At 39.9% G+C, this 16274-nt stretch overlaps 1 protein-coding gene across 3 annotated transcripts in view; it reads right to left on the reverse strand.

Moving 5' to 3' along the window:
- Positions 1–953: 953 nt before the first annotated feature.
- The window catches only part of furina (furin (paired basic amino acid cleaving enzyme) a), a 137610-nt gene continuing 122289 nt past the window's right edge, over positions 954–16274 (reverse strand). For all 3 annotated transcript variants that reach the window (XM_041789334.1, XM_041789352.1, XM_041789343.1), the window contains 4 exons: positions 12794–12973; positions 12565–12689; positions 8875–8997; positions 954–5633 (listed from right to left, as the gene is read on the reverse strand). In XM_041789334.1, coding sequence (XP_041645268.1) covers positions 5026–5633; positions 8875–8997; positions 12565–12689; positions 12794–12973 — 1036 coding nt within the window. In that variant the 3' untranslated portion in view covers positions 954–5025. The remainder of the gene's footprint in view (positions 5634–8874; positions 8998–12564; positions 12690–12793; positions 12974–16274) is intronic.

Consider the following 16274-nt stretch of genomic DNA (forward strand, 5'->3'; position numbering starts at 1 on the left):
GTATGTGGCTCCTGGTGAAGAACTACCTTCAGAGGGCCAAAGTTAACGTTATTGACTGGACTGAACAAAGCCCCGACTTGAATCCCACTGAAAATCTGTGGGGTGAACTGAAGACCAAGGTCTATGATAGAAGACCATCAAATCTGGAGGAGCTTGAGAGATTTGTTACAGGAGAATGAGCATGGATTCCTCAGGAGACGAGTCTGAGACTTGTTGAAAACTACTACAGGCTGTTATTCAGCAAAAAAGAGACACAACTGACTATTAACATCAGGAGGACTAAAAATTTAGACCCTGGTAGTTCCTGTGAAATAATCTTGTTTCTGTGTCAGAGGTAGAATGTAGGCACTCAAAACAAAACTGGGATGCTAGGAAGCTGTGTATAAAAAACATTGCTCTGTTTAGCAGCACTCAGGAAATACTTTTTAAAAAAGGACATTTTCATCATCTATCTATCTATCTATCTATCTATCTATATCTATATCTATCTATCTATATCTATCTATCTATCTATATCTATCCATCTATATATATATATAGATATATCTATATCTATATATATATCTATATATATATCTATATATATATATATATATATTTCACACTGGCAGGACCTGAAAGTTAAAGACTTGGTCTCATCCAATTATTTTAAGAGGATGCTAGATGACTTGGAGGCAGACACATCTGTATGTAGATGAGCTGCCTGGTTGATGCTTGAATGAAGGTGAAATAAAATAAACATATGGATTATAATAATATCCTGCTTAAAAAATTAAACCATATCAGTTACAGGGGACAATTAGTTGCAGAATTATTTATTGCAGAATAAATACTTTTACTTTTAATCTTTGAAGTATTACTACTGTGGAAGTTCTTTATTTGAATAAGATTTTGTGCTCACAGCAGAACTACATATTGGTGTGATGCATTAAGTTAATAAAGACACATTCAAATTTGCATAGATCTTTATTTTTAGTAGAATCTATAATTGACATCAATTAAATAAAAAGGAGAAAAAAAACAAGAGCAAAAAAATCTTTAAATTACAAGAAAATTACACTGCACCATTCATATAGTACAAAAATAGGCCTTATTTTAGAGTTTGTCCCATGTAAGATAGTCATTCTTGTACATTATTCATAGGTCACAAATCTATAAGGTACTGTGTGCAGCCACAGGCCGGGAACCTCAAACGAGAGGCGACAGAAGGTCAAGAGAGTGACCGACCTCGCCCACACCATCACAAAGTGTTTCATTTAGACTCAAACAAGCATGTGCACACGCAGATCTGATTCAGCCCTTTAGTTAATGGAGATGGGATACATTCTAGCGCCCCCCTCCACAGCTGCTGAACATACAGGCTGTCGCTGCAGGTCTTTAAAAAAAGGCAGATATGACAGAAGCATATCAATGAAACACTCTGAACACACATGAAGGGCTCGATGGACTGTGAAAACCTGAAAGCAACATGTTGTAATGCTAAACAGACAGCATTAAATGATTGTCTTTGGTTATGCCAAAGATATTGCTCCTATTTACTCCATCCAACTTCATATTGATCACTACATCCTAAGGCAGGAATGAAGCAACATCAAGCTTCAAATAATTCAGCTGAATAAAGGAAAAGCCTCCAATCATCATCATGAGTGACTTTTTATCATGAAAAGAGATGGTTCGCAGATTTTTCTGTAACATTCTTGTTATTTTCATGGTGAGGCTTCACATTTTGGTGCCAGTGAAGTGGTAGAGTTTTAATTATAAGCATCCTGGCACAGAGAACCTCTCCCTTTTTTTTAGTGTGTCGTTTCCATCGAAACTTTGCTGTAAGAATGAGCTGCATGCTGCTAATGGTTTTTCATCAGCTCACCGTGCTGTAGCAGCATGAGCTACTTAATGCTGCCCGCATTCACGCTTTCTTAAAAGTTGAACACATGAATGCACAAAGCTCTGAGTTAATCAGTTTAAACTTTTGAGTTTTCAGGCTGTAGTGGATAAGACATGAAGCCAAAATGAATAAATCATTTTGTGTGTGCACTCAAGGGGCAGCAGAAAGTTGAATAAACACCCCAAAACGTTTCACTTTAGGGGCAGCTTTAGTCTTTCAGGAAGCAATATGAATCTGGAAGGAAAGATGGACATTTGAAAATGCAGACATGACTAAGCATAAATAAACGAGTCCCATATTATAGTTCTGATTTTAAAAAAAGCTAGCTGAGCATTAAAATTTAAGTGTATGGAAGCAATTTTGGTGCCGCATTAGCCCCTAATCTGTTGTTTACACACTTCACGCCATGCTGGGAAGTCAATAAGGAGTCAAGTGTGAGGCTGTAGTTATTACATTTTTTTTAGATTAGCGTCCTCCTTAAACTGAGGCTAATAATAGCCTAAATGGCAGTAGGCACTAATGTACATCACACAGAGGGATGCAGCACACACTCATTACTCTGCAGCCACATTAGCTTCTCTCCTTTGGAGAGCACTTCCTCTAAAATCCTCTTTCTCTGCTGGGTTTCCAAAACTGTTTAGTTCTTCCTGAAACTGAAACTGCCATAATGAGCCAAATTTGCTGCACCTGCACAGATTGCTTGAGATAAATCAGGCTTTCTGGCTTGGTGCTGTGATTGAGAGCATTCATAAAAATCCTCCTTATTTTTTTAAAGGATGTTGGCTCATATTAGATAGAATCTCTTGTTTTCGTGTCATTTTCCAGTTAACTTTCTCTGTTTAGCAATTTAAATCACATTCAGTTTTGAATATTTATGAAACCATACCTTCTGAGAAGGTTAAATCATCATTATTTTGTTTGCTTGTGCACATTTCTCAGCCTCAATCCATGGTAAATGTTTGATTGTCATAAAAATAAGAACAAAAACCTTTTTTTCTCTTAATGGAGCCGCCTAGAAACAGAGTAAATCAAGTGCCCCACAATTTTAGCACTTAAACGCAGCATCTATGATCCTCTCACCCCTTCTAGTTTCAACAACAGATTTTAAAGCCTAGGTGTGACAGCGTATTGATGCTGATCCTAAAGGCCATATATTTGAAGGGAGATAGTGGGTTTAAAAGATGAGGATTTACACTTTCGGAAATGCCGTTGCTCTCTAAAACATAAATTTGATTCCTAAACCTTTCATGAGAAGCGATTCCATATGTGACCTATATATAATAATCATTGAACAGCTCCTATTACAGCACATGAACCTCGCTGAATGATATGAGAGGTAGATAAAAGGATGAGCAGCTGCAGTTTTGTATGCATGTCATCGCCATGACAACCTCTCTCAGCAAGCTCCACTGTTTTACTTCTGGAAAAAAAAAAAATCAACAATCAAAAAAAGAGATAGAGTGAACAACGGATTCAGAATATCTTCTCTGGATTGAATCAGGAGATGCATATTTAACGATAACCAGCCCAGGAGAAAAATCACTTTAAAACAATCTCCCCTTAAGGTATGATTAAAATCTCTCAGAATAAATAGTGGCTGCACTCTCACTTTGAATATAATTAATAGGCGCGTACGCTGAAGACGTAATCTGAAATTCAGATTAGAAGACTGGAGGGAAAGAGCAGAGACACTAAAGACAGCAGTCTCATGCAGCATTTTCTGAAGGGTATTTAAGATTTGTGAAAGAGATGAAGGAGGAGAGGAAATCTTAAGTTTAGAGGGCAGATCAAGATTTCTGGTTTCTTTAGCAGTAACACACATACATTTGCAAATTTTTAAATGATATGAGGCATGTGTAATAAGCTCTTGTAGTGCTAATTTGCTCTGACAAAAAAAAAAAAAGGAAAGCATCGATTTGTTGTAACAGGGTCTGCACAGCTGCTTTAAGAAGAGGCTCATGTTCCCTTTAGCCACATTTTGTTCCATCAGCTCCGGGATGTGAGCACTTCACACAAATAGCCCTGGGAGGGAAGGTGCCTCAGGCTTGATGGAGTAGCCTTTTTTCCCTTTTCCTTTAAATTTATCAGATTTTTTTTTTGATCTCCTCCTCTGATGGTTTGGAGGTTATGGGGGCAGATGAATTTAGAGTTTCTGGGAGTAAATCTCAAACGGCTGGAGGAAGCTTCACTGGATGTGTGACTCACCGTTTGTTTGGCCAGAGCTGAGAGAGATCTGTGCAGATTTTGTGTACAAAAGGAGAACTGAAGCCCCCATCGCAGAGAGATCTACAGCTATGGATTTAAAACATGACTGAGTGAGAGATAAATGTTGTTTCTAAGTTAATATGAAAGATTTCATCTAAAAGAGCTCTCAGACTGCTTTGGTGAGATGCTATTAGTCACCAACAGTCTGACAACTGTTATGCTTCTGATTTGTGCATTTCCAAAATTTCTCTTCAACTTCAGATTATTAGAGCTTTTCATGGAAAGATTTAGACACTGATGTCACTAAACAACCCTTCAGAGAGAATCAGTGTCTCCTAATCCGATTTAATGCCTCATATTACAAGTTTTTGTTATCACTTCAGCATTAAATGTGACAGGGCTGGCTTTAGTTTCTCTATAAAGGGCACTACACTGCATCAGATTTACACACTCACACAAACACACGTTCAACTCCTCACATTCAACAATCTCGTCTGGCTACTGCACTGAGACTGATGGAAAGCAGGATAAAAGAGGAAGAAAGCAAATAATAATCTGTTGTTTACTGTAACAAAAAGGAGACGGAGCTGGAGGGGAAAATGGACTCAGCACAGACGGACACTGTTAGTGATTGAGGGCAAGAGGAGGGAGAGAGCCGGTTTTAATAGAAGTGCGACCAAGTGTGAACAGAGCAAAGCCGGGGCCATCCCGAGCTCTGAGAGACAGCTGCTTCCCGATGAGTCTCTCTCTGTAGAGCTGAGGACGAGATCCTGAAGCAGGACTCAAATGAAATTCCAGTAACATAAAGACAGACGTTGAAAAAGAATGAGAGATAAAACCAGAGCCAGAGGACAGAAACCACAACCCTGAATCTTCAGCCCAAAGAGGGAGAGGGGTTTTAAAAGCAGGTTGGGAGGAGGGATGTGTTGGAGGCATTAAAGAGCACTTTGTGTTTTGATAAAGGCAGTCCTCTCGTTGTGGACGTCAAACTCTTCATTTTCAGAGTCTGTGTTTACCCCCTCATCCCCCCACACTGTCGGGATGCCACGGTACGACACTACCCTGTTCCCCCCGAGGCTAAAGCCGGCCCCGAGGCCACTGCCGGCTTCCAGGGAGGGCAGCTTGATGATGGCGCCAGAGCGGAGCTGCAGCATCAGGAAGACGCCGGCGAAGGTGGCGATGATGGCCATGCAGCTGAGCACGGCGATGGTGATGGGCAGCCGGGAGCTGAGCTCGAGCTGAGATTCCAAGTCCCCCTGACCCACCATGATGCTGCCAGGGGTCTCGCGCATGAACTGGTTGAGGTGTGTGCAGGTGCCGCTGATGGGGTCCAGCGACCTGTGAGGGGGGCATGACAGGCAGGCCTGACTGCTGAGGCTACTGCAGGTGAGGCAGGGCGACAGGCAGGGCAGGCATGCGGGGACGGACGCTGGTGCTATGGAGTTTCCCACGGTGTAGTTGAGGGGCTTCGACCCCACTGAGAAGCCTGCAGGACATTCTTTCACACAGCCCTCCTGAAAGAGGTAGTAGCCCGTGTTGCACTCTGAAATACAAAAAACAAAACTTTTAACTCTTCATATGAGTCAGACATCACAGAGAGGGAGAAGCAGGAGGTCTGCACACACAGCTGAGATTCAAAGTGCACAGTGTTCGTGGTAAAGTATACTGTGTCCAAACCTGTGGCTTTAAATGCTTATGCTGGGCTTGTGCAGTATCTTGTTAGTGTGTTTGAACTTTAGAAATACCATTTTCATTTTAGTAAGTGTAACTTTTGCCAAAAAAGAAAGAAAAAGTGATGATGAAAAGCTTTAGCATTTATATGCTGAGTGCAGCATCTTTAAGTCAACACAGAGCCTTTTCTATATGCAGCAGGTCCAGATGCAGGCCATTGCCTTTAAAGGCAATTAACAGACTGAGGGTGCTGGAGGCTAACAGAGCTGAAAACAGCAGTACGAGCCAACAGAAGGAGGCAAAACTCAAACACTGCAGGGTTTAGTCAATGTGTTCATACCCAGAGGAAACTACAGTTGTCAGACAGCGATGTGTACGACATGATACATGATAACCATTAGATAAGCAAATCCTGTGATCAAAATTCAATTATCCCTCAGATTATTTCATGTTTGATCCTGTCTGTAAGTGTCTCTAACAGCCTGTAGGGGTCAGACTGTCACCGTTTCACACACATGTAGGCGTAATCACAGGAGATGAGGAGACCTTGCCTCCAGCAGTATTTGTATCAGGAAAAAGATGGGAAGTATGGACACCATTAAATTTAAATTAGATTATTAAAAAGGGACATGGAATGAAATTTGAATTGATCTAATCTGCAGTCATTTAAAATTGATACTGATGCTTGAGTGAGATAACCAGATGACATCTGAAGAAAGAGTTTGAACAAGGTGATTGTTTGGCTTTGAAAAAAAAAGTCTTCTAACTGTGCTGCAGACTGAACATGGGATTGTATTTAATCTCATGGAGAATGTGAAGTTACATCATGCTACCTTACATGTTGGCGCTGAAGGAGCCATCTTACAGGATTTTGCACAATCCTTCCTGTTTTGTTCAGCTGAAACTGCAAAGATCGACAAAGTGCAGCAGCACTGCTGCATTAAAGAGTGCCAGAGAAGAACACATAGGAGGGGAAAACTGATGATGGAATATGTTTTTTTCCATCATGTGGAAGACAGGCTATGATATGATATGTTTACTCCAGTGCAGAAGACTTTCACTAAACACACAAAACAGCATTATGGAATTAGACTGAACTTTAATGTATTTGCTAATGTGCTGTGTTTTAGGTATCCGCCCTTTTCTCATTTCCTTTATTTCTAAATTTAACATCTGGACAGGTGTCGAAAATTAGCATTTTACTATAAACACTTACAGCGATGCATCTGGGACCTGTTCATGATTAAATGTCACAGCATCAATGCAACCGTGGGTCCATGTTAAAATAAACAGGTATGTTTTTTTTCTATAATAAGACTTTAAAAATTAAAATGTACTATTGGAAATTAGTGTTTTTCCATAGTTGCCATTTATCTTGATCTTTGCTGAGATGTTTCTTTTTTGGAGTCCACCTGAGGTAAATCAAGTTGATTGGACATGATTTAGAAAGGCACACACCTCTATATAGAAGGCTTCAGAGCTTACAATGCATATCAGAGCAGAAAACAAGCCATGAGGTCAAAGGAACTGCCTGCAGAGCTCAGAGACAGAAGTGTTGCAAGGCACAGATCTGGAGAAGGCTATAAAAAATTCTGCTGCACTGAAGTTTCCCAAGAGCACAATCGCCTCCATAATTCTCATGTGGAAGAAGTATAGCACAACCAGCACTCTTCCAAGAGCTGGTCTTCTGGCAAAACTGAGCAATCAGAGGAGAAGGGCCCTAGAGAGGTGGCAAAGAACCTGATGGTCACTATGCCATCCAGAGATCCTGTGTGGAGATGGGACAAAGGTCCAGAAGGACATACATCACTGCAGCCCTCCACAGATCTAGGCTCTCCTCTGTGCAACACACATGTAAGCACAACTGGCTTTCATTTGGAGTTTTTTGCCAACTCCAAGCCGGCTTTCAAGTGTATTGCACTGAGGACAGGCTTCTGTCTAGCCGCTCTGCCATAAGCCCAGATCTGTGGAGGGCTGCAGTGATGGTTGCCCTTCTTGAACTTTGTCCCATCTCCACACAGGATCTCTGGAGGTCAGTAAAAGTGACCGTCAGGTTCTTGGTCACCTCTTTTACTATGGCTCTTCTTTCCTAAAGGCTCAATTTGGCTGGGCAAACAGCTCCTGTTGTGCCAAACTTCTTCCATTTGAGGATTATGGAGGTGACTGTGCTCTTGGGGATCTTCCCCAAATCTGTGCCTTTCAACAATCCTCTCTGAGCTCTGCAGGCAGTTCCTTTGACCTCATAGCTTTCCAAATCAGGCCATCCCAATTTAATTTACCACAGGCTGACTCCAAATAAGGTGAGGAAACATCTCAGCAAAGATAGAGAAATGGGAGGAACTTAATATTGATTCAAGTATTTTTGGTAAGGGTCTGAATACTTACAGTAAGTCACTGAATACTTATGTGATACTATAGTTTTTAATATTTCAAATCAATTTTCAGTCTTTCTTTGATCTATCTAAATGAGAATGATTTTTTTTTTCAACTATAGCATCGGGCTATAAAATAAGAAAATTGAAAAAGTGTGGGGGGGTCTGAATAATTTCTGGATACACTTTAGTTCCCAAGCTTGTCATTTACAGATTTTTCACCCCTACACTGCATAACTGCCCATGAGTTTTCACAGTTTCATTGCATTTAAACTCATTCAAAGTGAAGCTCACAGATCAAACATGAGGTAGGATACAATGTTTGGATATATGTAGTTGATCATCAGAGTCATAATCCAGTCCCAAGCTGCTAACTCACGAATGATAAATTGACTCTTACATCATGCATTATTCTCTTTGTATCTTTGTTTCAACTTTAATTTCAATTTTACCTTTTTGCTTTCCTGTCTTTTCTCATTTCTTCCCCTTCCAATCAAATATAAGCCGTTCAATCATTTCTTCTTTCAGTACAAATAAAAGGCATCAGGTAACTGGTAAATAACCAAAGGTGTTCCTCAAAGGTAGCACCCATGACCCGGCATGCCTAGCACGTGACATCATCATCACTCTCCCTATTAGCCTCATAACGTCCAAACTGCTTTGTATATCACATCTCAACATGACTCAGTAGTTACACCACTCCTCCTCAGGTGTTGTAACAGTGTCAGACACAGGTCTTACCGATGCATATCTGCCTCAGGTCCAAAGTCTTACAGCTACTGTCACCGGGCTGAGCCTTCTCAGAAGAGCTGGAGGCTGCCGAGCCGGTGCCGTACAGCACCAGGATGAACTGGGTCAAAGTGCCTGAGAGAAGAAGATAAAGAGATGGATGAAAAAAGTGAAATTAACTGGAAAGTAAAGTAGGCCTGTCAAAAACATTATAAGGTTTTGGAACTCCTTAGGGCAGATTTAGTGAATGTATTCTCTCTTAGGTTTTCTGCATAAAGTGACAGGAAATGAGCTTCAGTTTAAAGACAGCATGATTTCACTTGCTGCCAAATATGAGTGCTATAAAGGGAACGTCTGAGAGGAATCATTGAAGTGTGGAGACTTGTGAGAGGATCTACTTTAGTAAACGACCCCTCACTGAGGAAGGAGCAGTGGCACGTTTGTCTACATCTGGTTTCTTGGCTTTCTTGGACTCTCAGTGTGGTGTGACAGTCATGAAGCCAAGGTCAATCATCAAGAGCTATAAACCACAGTTTCTATGTCTATCTGCTCAGCTTCCCTTTTCACGCGGTGTGACTGAAACTCATTTGTTATGAATCAAAAACAAATCAAAAAGCTGTTTTTTATCCACCAATAAATTTACGCCAATAACAGGAAAGCTGGCAGCTGAGTGTCATCTGACTGCATCAGAATGGTGTGAAGCAAGGCCATTAGACTCAGACCTCCATTCAACAGGTAAAAAGAGCACCAGCTGAGTGAAAAAGCATGTAGCTTGTCTACTTCAAACAATTTGTCTCGCTTACTGAGGTAAATCAGACTTGTGTGATGTGACTGTGAATGCTCACAGTGTGATAACGATGAAATTGAACTTTATTGTGAATGCACATACTTGAAGAAGCTTGTAGTTTATAAGGGAACTGGTTGTAGCAGACTTGCTCAAACTGAGCTTCACAGTTCTGCAAAGAAAGCAGGAGCTCAGAAACTCTGGATACAGGAACAGCTTGATCTCTAATCTGTTGGTCCTGAATCCTCTAACCATGAGCTAAACATGTGACTCAACAGATTTATACACGTTAAATAACACCATGTGGGGGCCGTTTTTTGCTGTTCTGGTGACCCAGTAACAGAGATGTATACAACTTGACTTCAATGGCTAAAGTATAAATCAACCTGTTATGTAAAAACACCCTCTGTCTATTCCTGTGGTTGCTCTCTGGATCAGTGCTCACAGAACAAAGCAAAAACACTAATATCTAAAAATCACACATTAAGAGCTTGTGTCCACAGCAGCTATTTTTTGTGACAGAAACTGTCATTTACAGTAGAAAACTAATGTGGTCCAGAGTTTTCAGCGCTCTGTGTCCTAAGGACAAAAACACCCTTTGAGTCAGCCTATTTTTTGTGCACTGCATTCACAGCAAAAAAGTTCAACTTCCATAGCACGGCTGGGCTTGTCAGTGTCACCTCTCCCTCACTGGCCAGTCATAATCAAAAATGGGTGCGACTTATGACACCAGCTTTGCAACAGCAATGGTGGAAGGGAAACCGATGTGACTTGTCTTTACAAGGGTTAAGTTTGATATGACATGGATACTGCTGAGGAAAGCAGAAGTCAACTTTTGTAATCTAGCAACAATAAACCCTGTTGAAACTGAGGTTGTGGGTGCTGCCAGCACAAAAAAAAAAAACAGCAGCTGTGGACACAGGCTCTTATCCTTACATCGATTTTATAAATTTTTTCCATTCAGTCATGGTCACTATTATTTGGCGTTTTTTTTTTTTTTTTTTTGGCATGTTGGTGGTGATGTTCATTTTGGTCTCATAAGATGAAAGAAATCTCCTCCACTTGACCATGGAGTCTCCCACATGCCTTTTGGTGAACTCTAGTTGAGATTCAATCTAAGCTTTCTTCAACAGTGTCTTTGTCTATGCCACTCTCCCATAAAGCTTTGACTGGTAAAGAACCCAGGCAACAGCTGTTGTATGCAGTCTCTCCTACCTAAGCTGCCGAAGCTTATAACTCCTTCAGAGTAGTCACAGGTGTCTTGGTGGCCACTTTCACTGCACAGTCACTCAGTTTGTGAAGATGGGCTGAGCTACGCAGATTTAACCACGTGCCATATTTCTTCCATTTCTTGATGTTGGATTAACTGAACTCTGGGGAATGATCAGTGCCTTTGAGGTTTTTTGTATCCTCCCTGATTTATACTTTTCAATATCCTTTTCTGAATTGACTGGAGTGTTCTTCATGGTGTAATAGTAGCCATGAATACTGATTAACCAGTACTTTACTAGACTTTCAAGAAAAAGGGGTCTCTGTACTACAATCACTTGAGACACATCCACTGCACCCAGATGATCCTCATTTCACTAATTGTGTGGCTACTAGCACTAATTGGCAATCAATTATTTTACGTTACATTTTTTGTTTAATTGGCACTACTTTCTAGAACTCTGTTTTCAGTTTGATGTTATTTTTTTGTCAAAAAAGCTAAATTATATTGACCATGTTTGATTTCTAAAATGCAAGGGGTGAATATTATTTATAGGCACTGTAGGAGGTATGACATTGTCTTCAGGGGGTACCAGAACCTACACAAACCTAACATCACTAACAGGAGCTTTTATTTAGTGCTTAACAATAATCCATTCGATATGTTAGTTGACAAAATTAGTTTGCTTCCGATAATTACCCAAACAGGGAAACTAAATCAGTATTTTTTTTTTCTTGATTGCTATTTTTTCAGTGAGGTTACAAATGCTTTACAATAAAATACAGACGACAGAAAAAGGGAAGCCATAAAAACCCCTCACAATACCAATATTTAATACGCAGGACATAAAAGACATAAACTGACTAATAATTTCAGGACACAAAAAATCCTTCTTAAGAGGAAAGCATTAGAGGATTAAAAAAAGTTAATCATGAGTTAATGATGGCCTGCAGAACTGCATCCACAGATATGAGGGATGAGTCGAGGAGAGGGTCAACAGATTTCACATTTGGGAGCAAGGTCATTGAAATCATTAACAGTAACAGATTAGTTGAAAATAATGTTAAAACCCACCATGAGAAGATGATTCAGACTCACCGAAGCAAGAACGGTTCTAAATTGTAGATGATATTTGTCACAGAGCAGTTAATTCGTAGAGGGACCCAAGAGTCAAGGGAAGTGGCAGAAATGGACGATGTGTATATCAAAATGACAGAATAAAGACTAAATTGCTGAATGAATCAGAGGCAATCCAGAAGTCATGATGCTATCTCTTTGATATCATTGTGGTTTAAAGAAAAATTACAGAGTAATGTGTTTTAAGCCTTGTTTACTTGTAAGAGATCATGCATTCTCTGTTTAAATTGAGCTTGTTTACATTTTAGTTTTGTCAGATCATCTATTTCATATTTATAATATGCTTAATTTAAGGGCTATTTTATTGTGCTTTTGTTAATCAATAAAATGATATTTCCAGTCAACAGGAAATTAACTGGCAGCAATCTTATAATGTAATAGTTTATGAGAGTGCCAAATTTCCTGTTTCCATCTTCTTGAATGGAGTATTTGTTGCTTCTCTTTATTAAATATCGTCTTTCACTTGGATAACAAAAGATGAGTTTAGACAAATACACAAACACGCAAACAAATATACTACTATATATATGTTTTGCATTCCTCTGACAAATAAAAAACTAAGACTATTTACCATAATCCCCAGTGCCGGCCACATTTTCAATTTCTAGTGCCCACGCCCCTGTTGGGTTCTCGTCCCAGGAATGGGTGGTCATGAATGCCCAGTCATTAAAGCCCTCTGAGGAGTAGTCATGAGGCCTGTAGGAGGATGATGAACATAAGCGATAGCAGTTTTGTTTATCAGAGAGTTGGTTTTTATACAGTAAGTGTAATTGCTTGAGTGTTCATGTGTGTGTTTGTACCTGGGGTGGAGCAGCGTGGAGCGTGTGCCTGCAGGACTAATGAGGTGGATCGCCAGGTTTCCTCTCCGGTTGTAGGACAGGGTGAGGCGGGCTTGGACGTGCTCAAGCGATGTCACATGACTGTCTGTACCAAAGCATGCGTCCACACTCTTGTTTATGTATAAATGGACGCCGATGTTCCTGACAAAAAAAAAAAAAAAAGATATACAAACAAATTAAGACGGCTGGCTTGTGAGTTTGGGATAAGCTAAACTCCATGTAAGTGTGACATTTTTGCTCCTGGCTGGTGTGCAAGCCCGTGAAGGGTGAAGAGTTTGTGGCCTGAACAGGATTAATGTCTCACAACCTGAAGACCCAGCGTCCTCTGTGGAAATAAAGCATCCACCTTTTTCAGTCTTCCCCCACAAATCCGCTTAGGAGATTACACGAATCCACAACAATACTGAGGAGAGGGAAGATGTTGGGTTTTAGTGACATTGAGGTGCCCAAATTATAGACAATATGTGCAACAATCACTAAACTGTCACACTGTTTTTAAAACACGCTCCCTCAGGGTTCTATGATAAATTTTTCATGATGTTTTAAAGGACTGCATAAACACTTGTGACCTTTGTGGCAGCCTCACATGAAAACACACTAAATGTTAATTTACCATAACACTTTTCCAGATACCAGCGACTGCCAACATTATTGCATGATGTAAACTGACAGCGACACTGCAGCCCACATTTGCATGTTTGGGCCAATACAATATGTATTTTTGTGACGTTTCGAGATAGAGCCAGAAAACCTGGAGGAAGAGAATGGAAATTTATACAAATAGCTGCTGAAGTTGATTTATGATTGCTAGTTGACTGCTGCAGCACAGACGTCTGTGATTTAAGGTCTGGAGGAAGGAAATTTGTGACACTGCTGGAGTTGTGGCATCTGTTATACAAGCACACACACAGAAATAGTGAAACCTGTAACTGGCAATCTGCCTTCAGTCACTGCAGAGAATCACCAGGTAAATATGAGAGCAAATCGCCAACAAGGAGAGAAGGCAACTTATGGAGTTTTTATAATAAACATTTCAGTCACAGCTGCAGGTGACAATCACTTCAGTGATGATGGATAACACTTCTGCTGCTCATATGAGCCAAACATAACGGTGTTATTTTATTTTTATCTTCCCTCTGTTTAGTATTTTTCCCTGGCATTCAACAAGTCCCAGCAGATCAGGTCCAATGCATGATGAAAAAAGAATTACCACACATTTATCACACATTTGAAATAATTTATTAAATTATCCTTAAATTAAATCTGTTTACAGCAGTAATCCTTGGGAGTCACAAAGAGGATTTTAATCCAGTGTGAATAAAAGCTTTTCAGGGCTACCAAAAATATTCTGTGAGTCGGCCAAACATGAGGGACTGCCATCCATTTGGCTGAGTGTGCCTGGGTGAGGACGGGGTGTTTCTAAATCATAAATCTATTCTTGAGCTTCCAAATTGTGAAGCACTCCAGTGAAATAATGCAAAAATTTGATGGTACTTTGAATCAAGTTTGTTCAGAACAAGTCCTTCAGAACAGTGTGGAGTATGATTCAAGGTTGAAACCATTGTTGGAAAAAGCCTGTATGCTCACCTTCATCTTCATGTTTAAAACTAGCCTGTTTGAAATACATGATTTCAACTCATATAAAAGACCCGCAAAATCTCCTAAATCTATTAGCAAACTTTTTCTAACACTAAACTTCAAACTCTGAAGGTATTCCTTCCACTCACAGAAGCCAAGGTTAGTGTGTGAGAGGTGCAGTTATGGTGATCATTATGTCTTTATGCTGCAGCGCTGTAGTGTCCTCATATGTGTGGCTTTTCTGAACACATTGTGATAACATAATCACAGGATGTATCAATGACAGCTAGAAAGACACTGAGCACCTACATGCTGACTTATTTCAAGTCATTCTAGATAAGTGAGCCAGCTAAACACCTAAAAACCTAAATTGAATAACCTGCCTTGACTGCTGCTCCCAGACGCTCGAACCATCTGCTCTGAGCGTCTCACAGCTGCAGTAAAAAGAGAGAGAACACTCAGACCCAGCAAGAGGAGTGACAGGGAGTGCATAATGAAGAGAGGATGTCAGAATGCGTTAAAAAACACTGACGCCATGAGAAGAAGAAAGAAAAATGGCTGAGGAGAAATGCAGAGCTCCAACAGTGAAGAGTGAACACAAAAATGACAAATTATTTTTGCTTTCCTTTAGAAAAAAGTTCCATCTCAAGTGGAGCCGAGTGCCTGCACACACACTCATAAAAACATACAGACACACAACTGAAGATAAAGACATTAAGTGTCACTACAGTACAGCATCAGACCTCGGTCAAACCCGAACATTTCTTACATCTACAGCCTGTTTGGACTATTTTAATATCATCTGCTCTAATCCCATCTATCTGCAGTAATACCAGACTCACTTTAAGTGAATCTAAATAATATGTTGCATATGCTATGCAACTCTTCTGCTGTTTCTTGAAATGATTTAATTTTTCTTCATCTGTCCATACTTTCTCATCTTTTCTTACCCAAACTTCTCTTTGCTCAACCATCAGCGGTCATAAGAGTCTCCCTTTATTTCTCTATGTAGTTTAAATGTTTTTTCCCCCATATGTGTGTTTATGTATTTCTCCTACGAGAGTTAAGTGATGTGCTCGTTTCTCCTGTGTTTATGTCGCCTAAACAGTAAACTGTATGATTTCAGTATGATTTCAAATTAGCACACATATTTAATATAAAATCTCGTGTTTGCAATGCACTTTTAATACCTCCCTTTTCTACCAAAAATTTGTCTGTATCCTACATATCGATGTGACCAGCAGAGTGCTGCCTGTGCTAAGTTCCCTGTCACAAACTACACGAGACTACAAAAAACTCATTCATACACAGCTAACTTCCCTATGTTCTGTAGAAAGAGGATTGACAAGGCTGTATTCATGTCAGTCCTTGACAATGGTGATGTTACATACAGACATGCAGCCTCTACAAACCTTACTCTGTTAATCACTCCATGTTAAGATTTATTACCGTTGATCTTTTAACACACATCATTGTAATCTATAGAGTAAGGTTGGACGGTCTTCACTCCTGACTTCACTTGCATATTTTATTTCTAAAACCCTTTTAGAAAAATAACCATCTTACCTCACTGAACTTCTCCGTTTTTTTTCTTTGAACAATTCTCACACAGGCTCTTCTAACCAGCTGCTTTTGTATGTTCCACTGCTCAGGTCAGAACTGGGAAAGACTACCTTTTCTTTTCTGCTCCTGACTCGTGAACAATTTATAGCAGCTGCTTAAACTCACTGAACTTTTACCTTTTGGGCTTTTTAGATATTTTATTCTAAACTTCCAATTTTTTTTCTGTAATTGTTTCATTTAAGTGTACCCTTTATGTTCACTTTTACAATTTAAATGATTAAACCTTTCACCTTAAATATTC

Source organism: Cheilinus undulatus, linkage group 1 (assembly GCF_018320785.1).
Source record: "Cheilinus undulatus linkage group 1, ASM1832078v1, whole genome shotgun sequence".
Taxonomy (NCBI): Eukaryota; Metazoa; Chordata; class Actinopteri; order Labriformes; family Labridae; genus Cheilinus; species Cheilinus undulatus.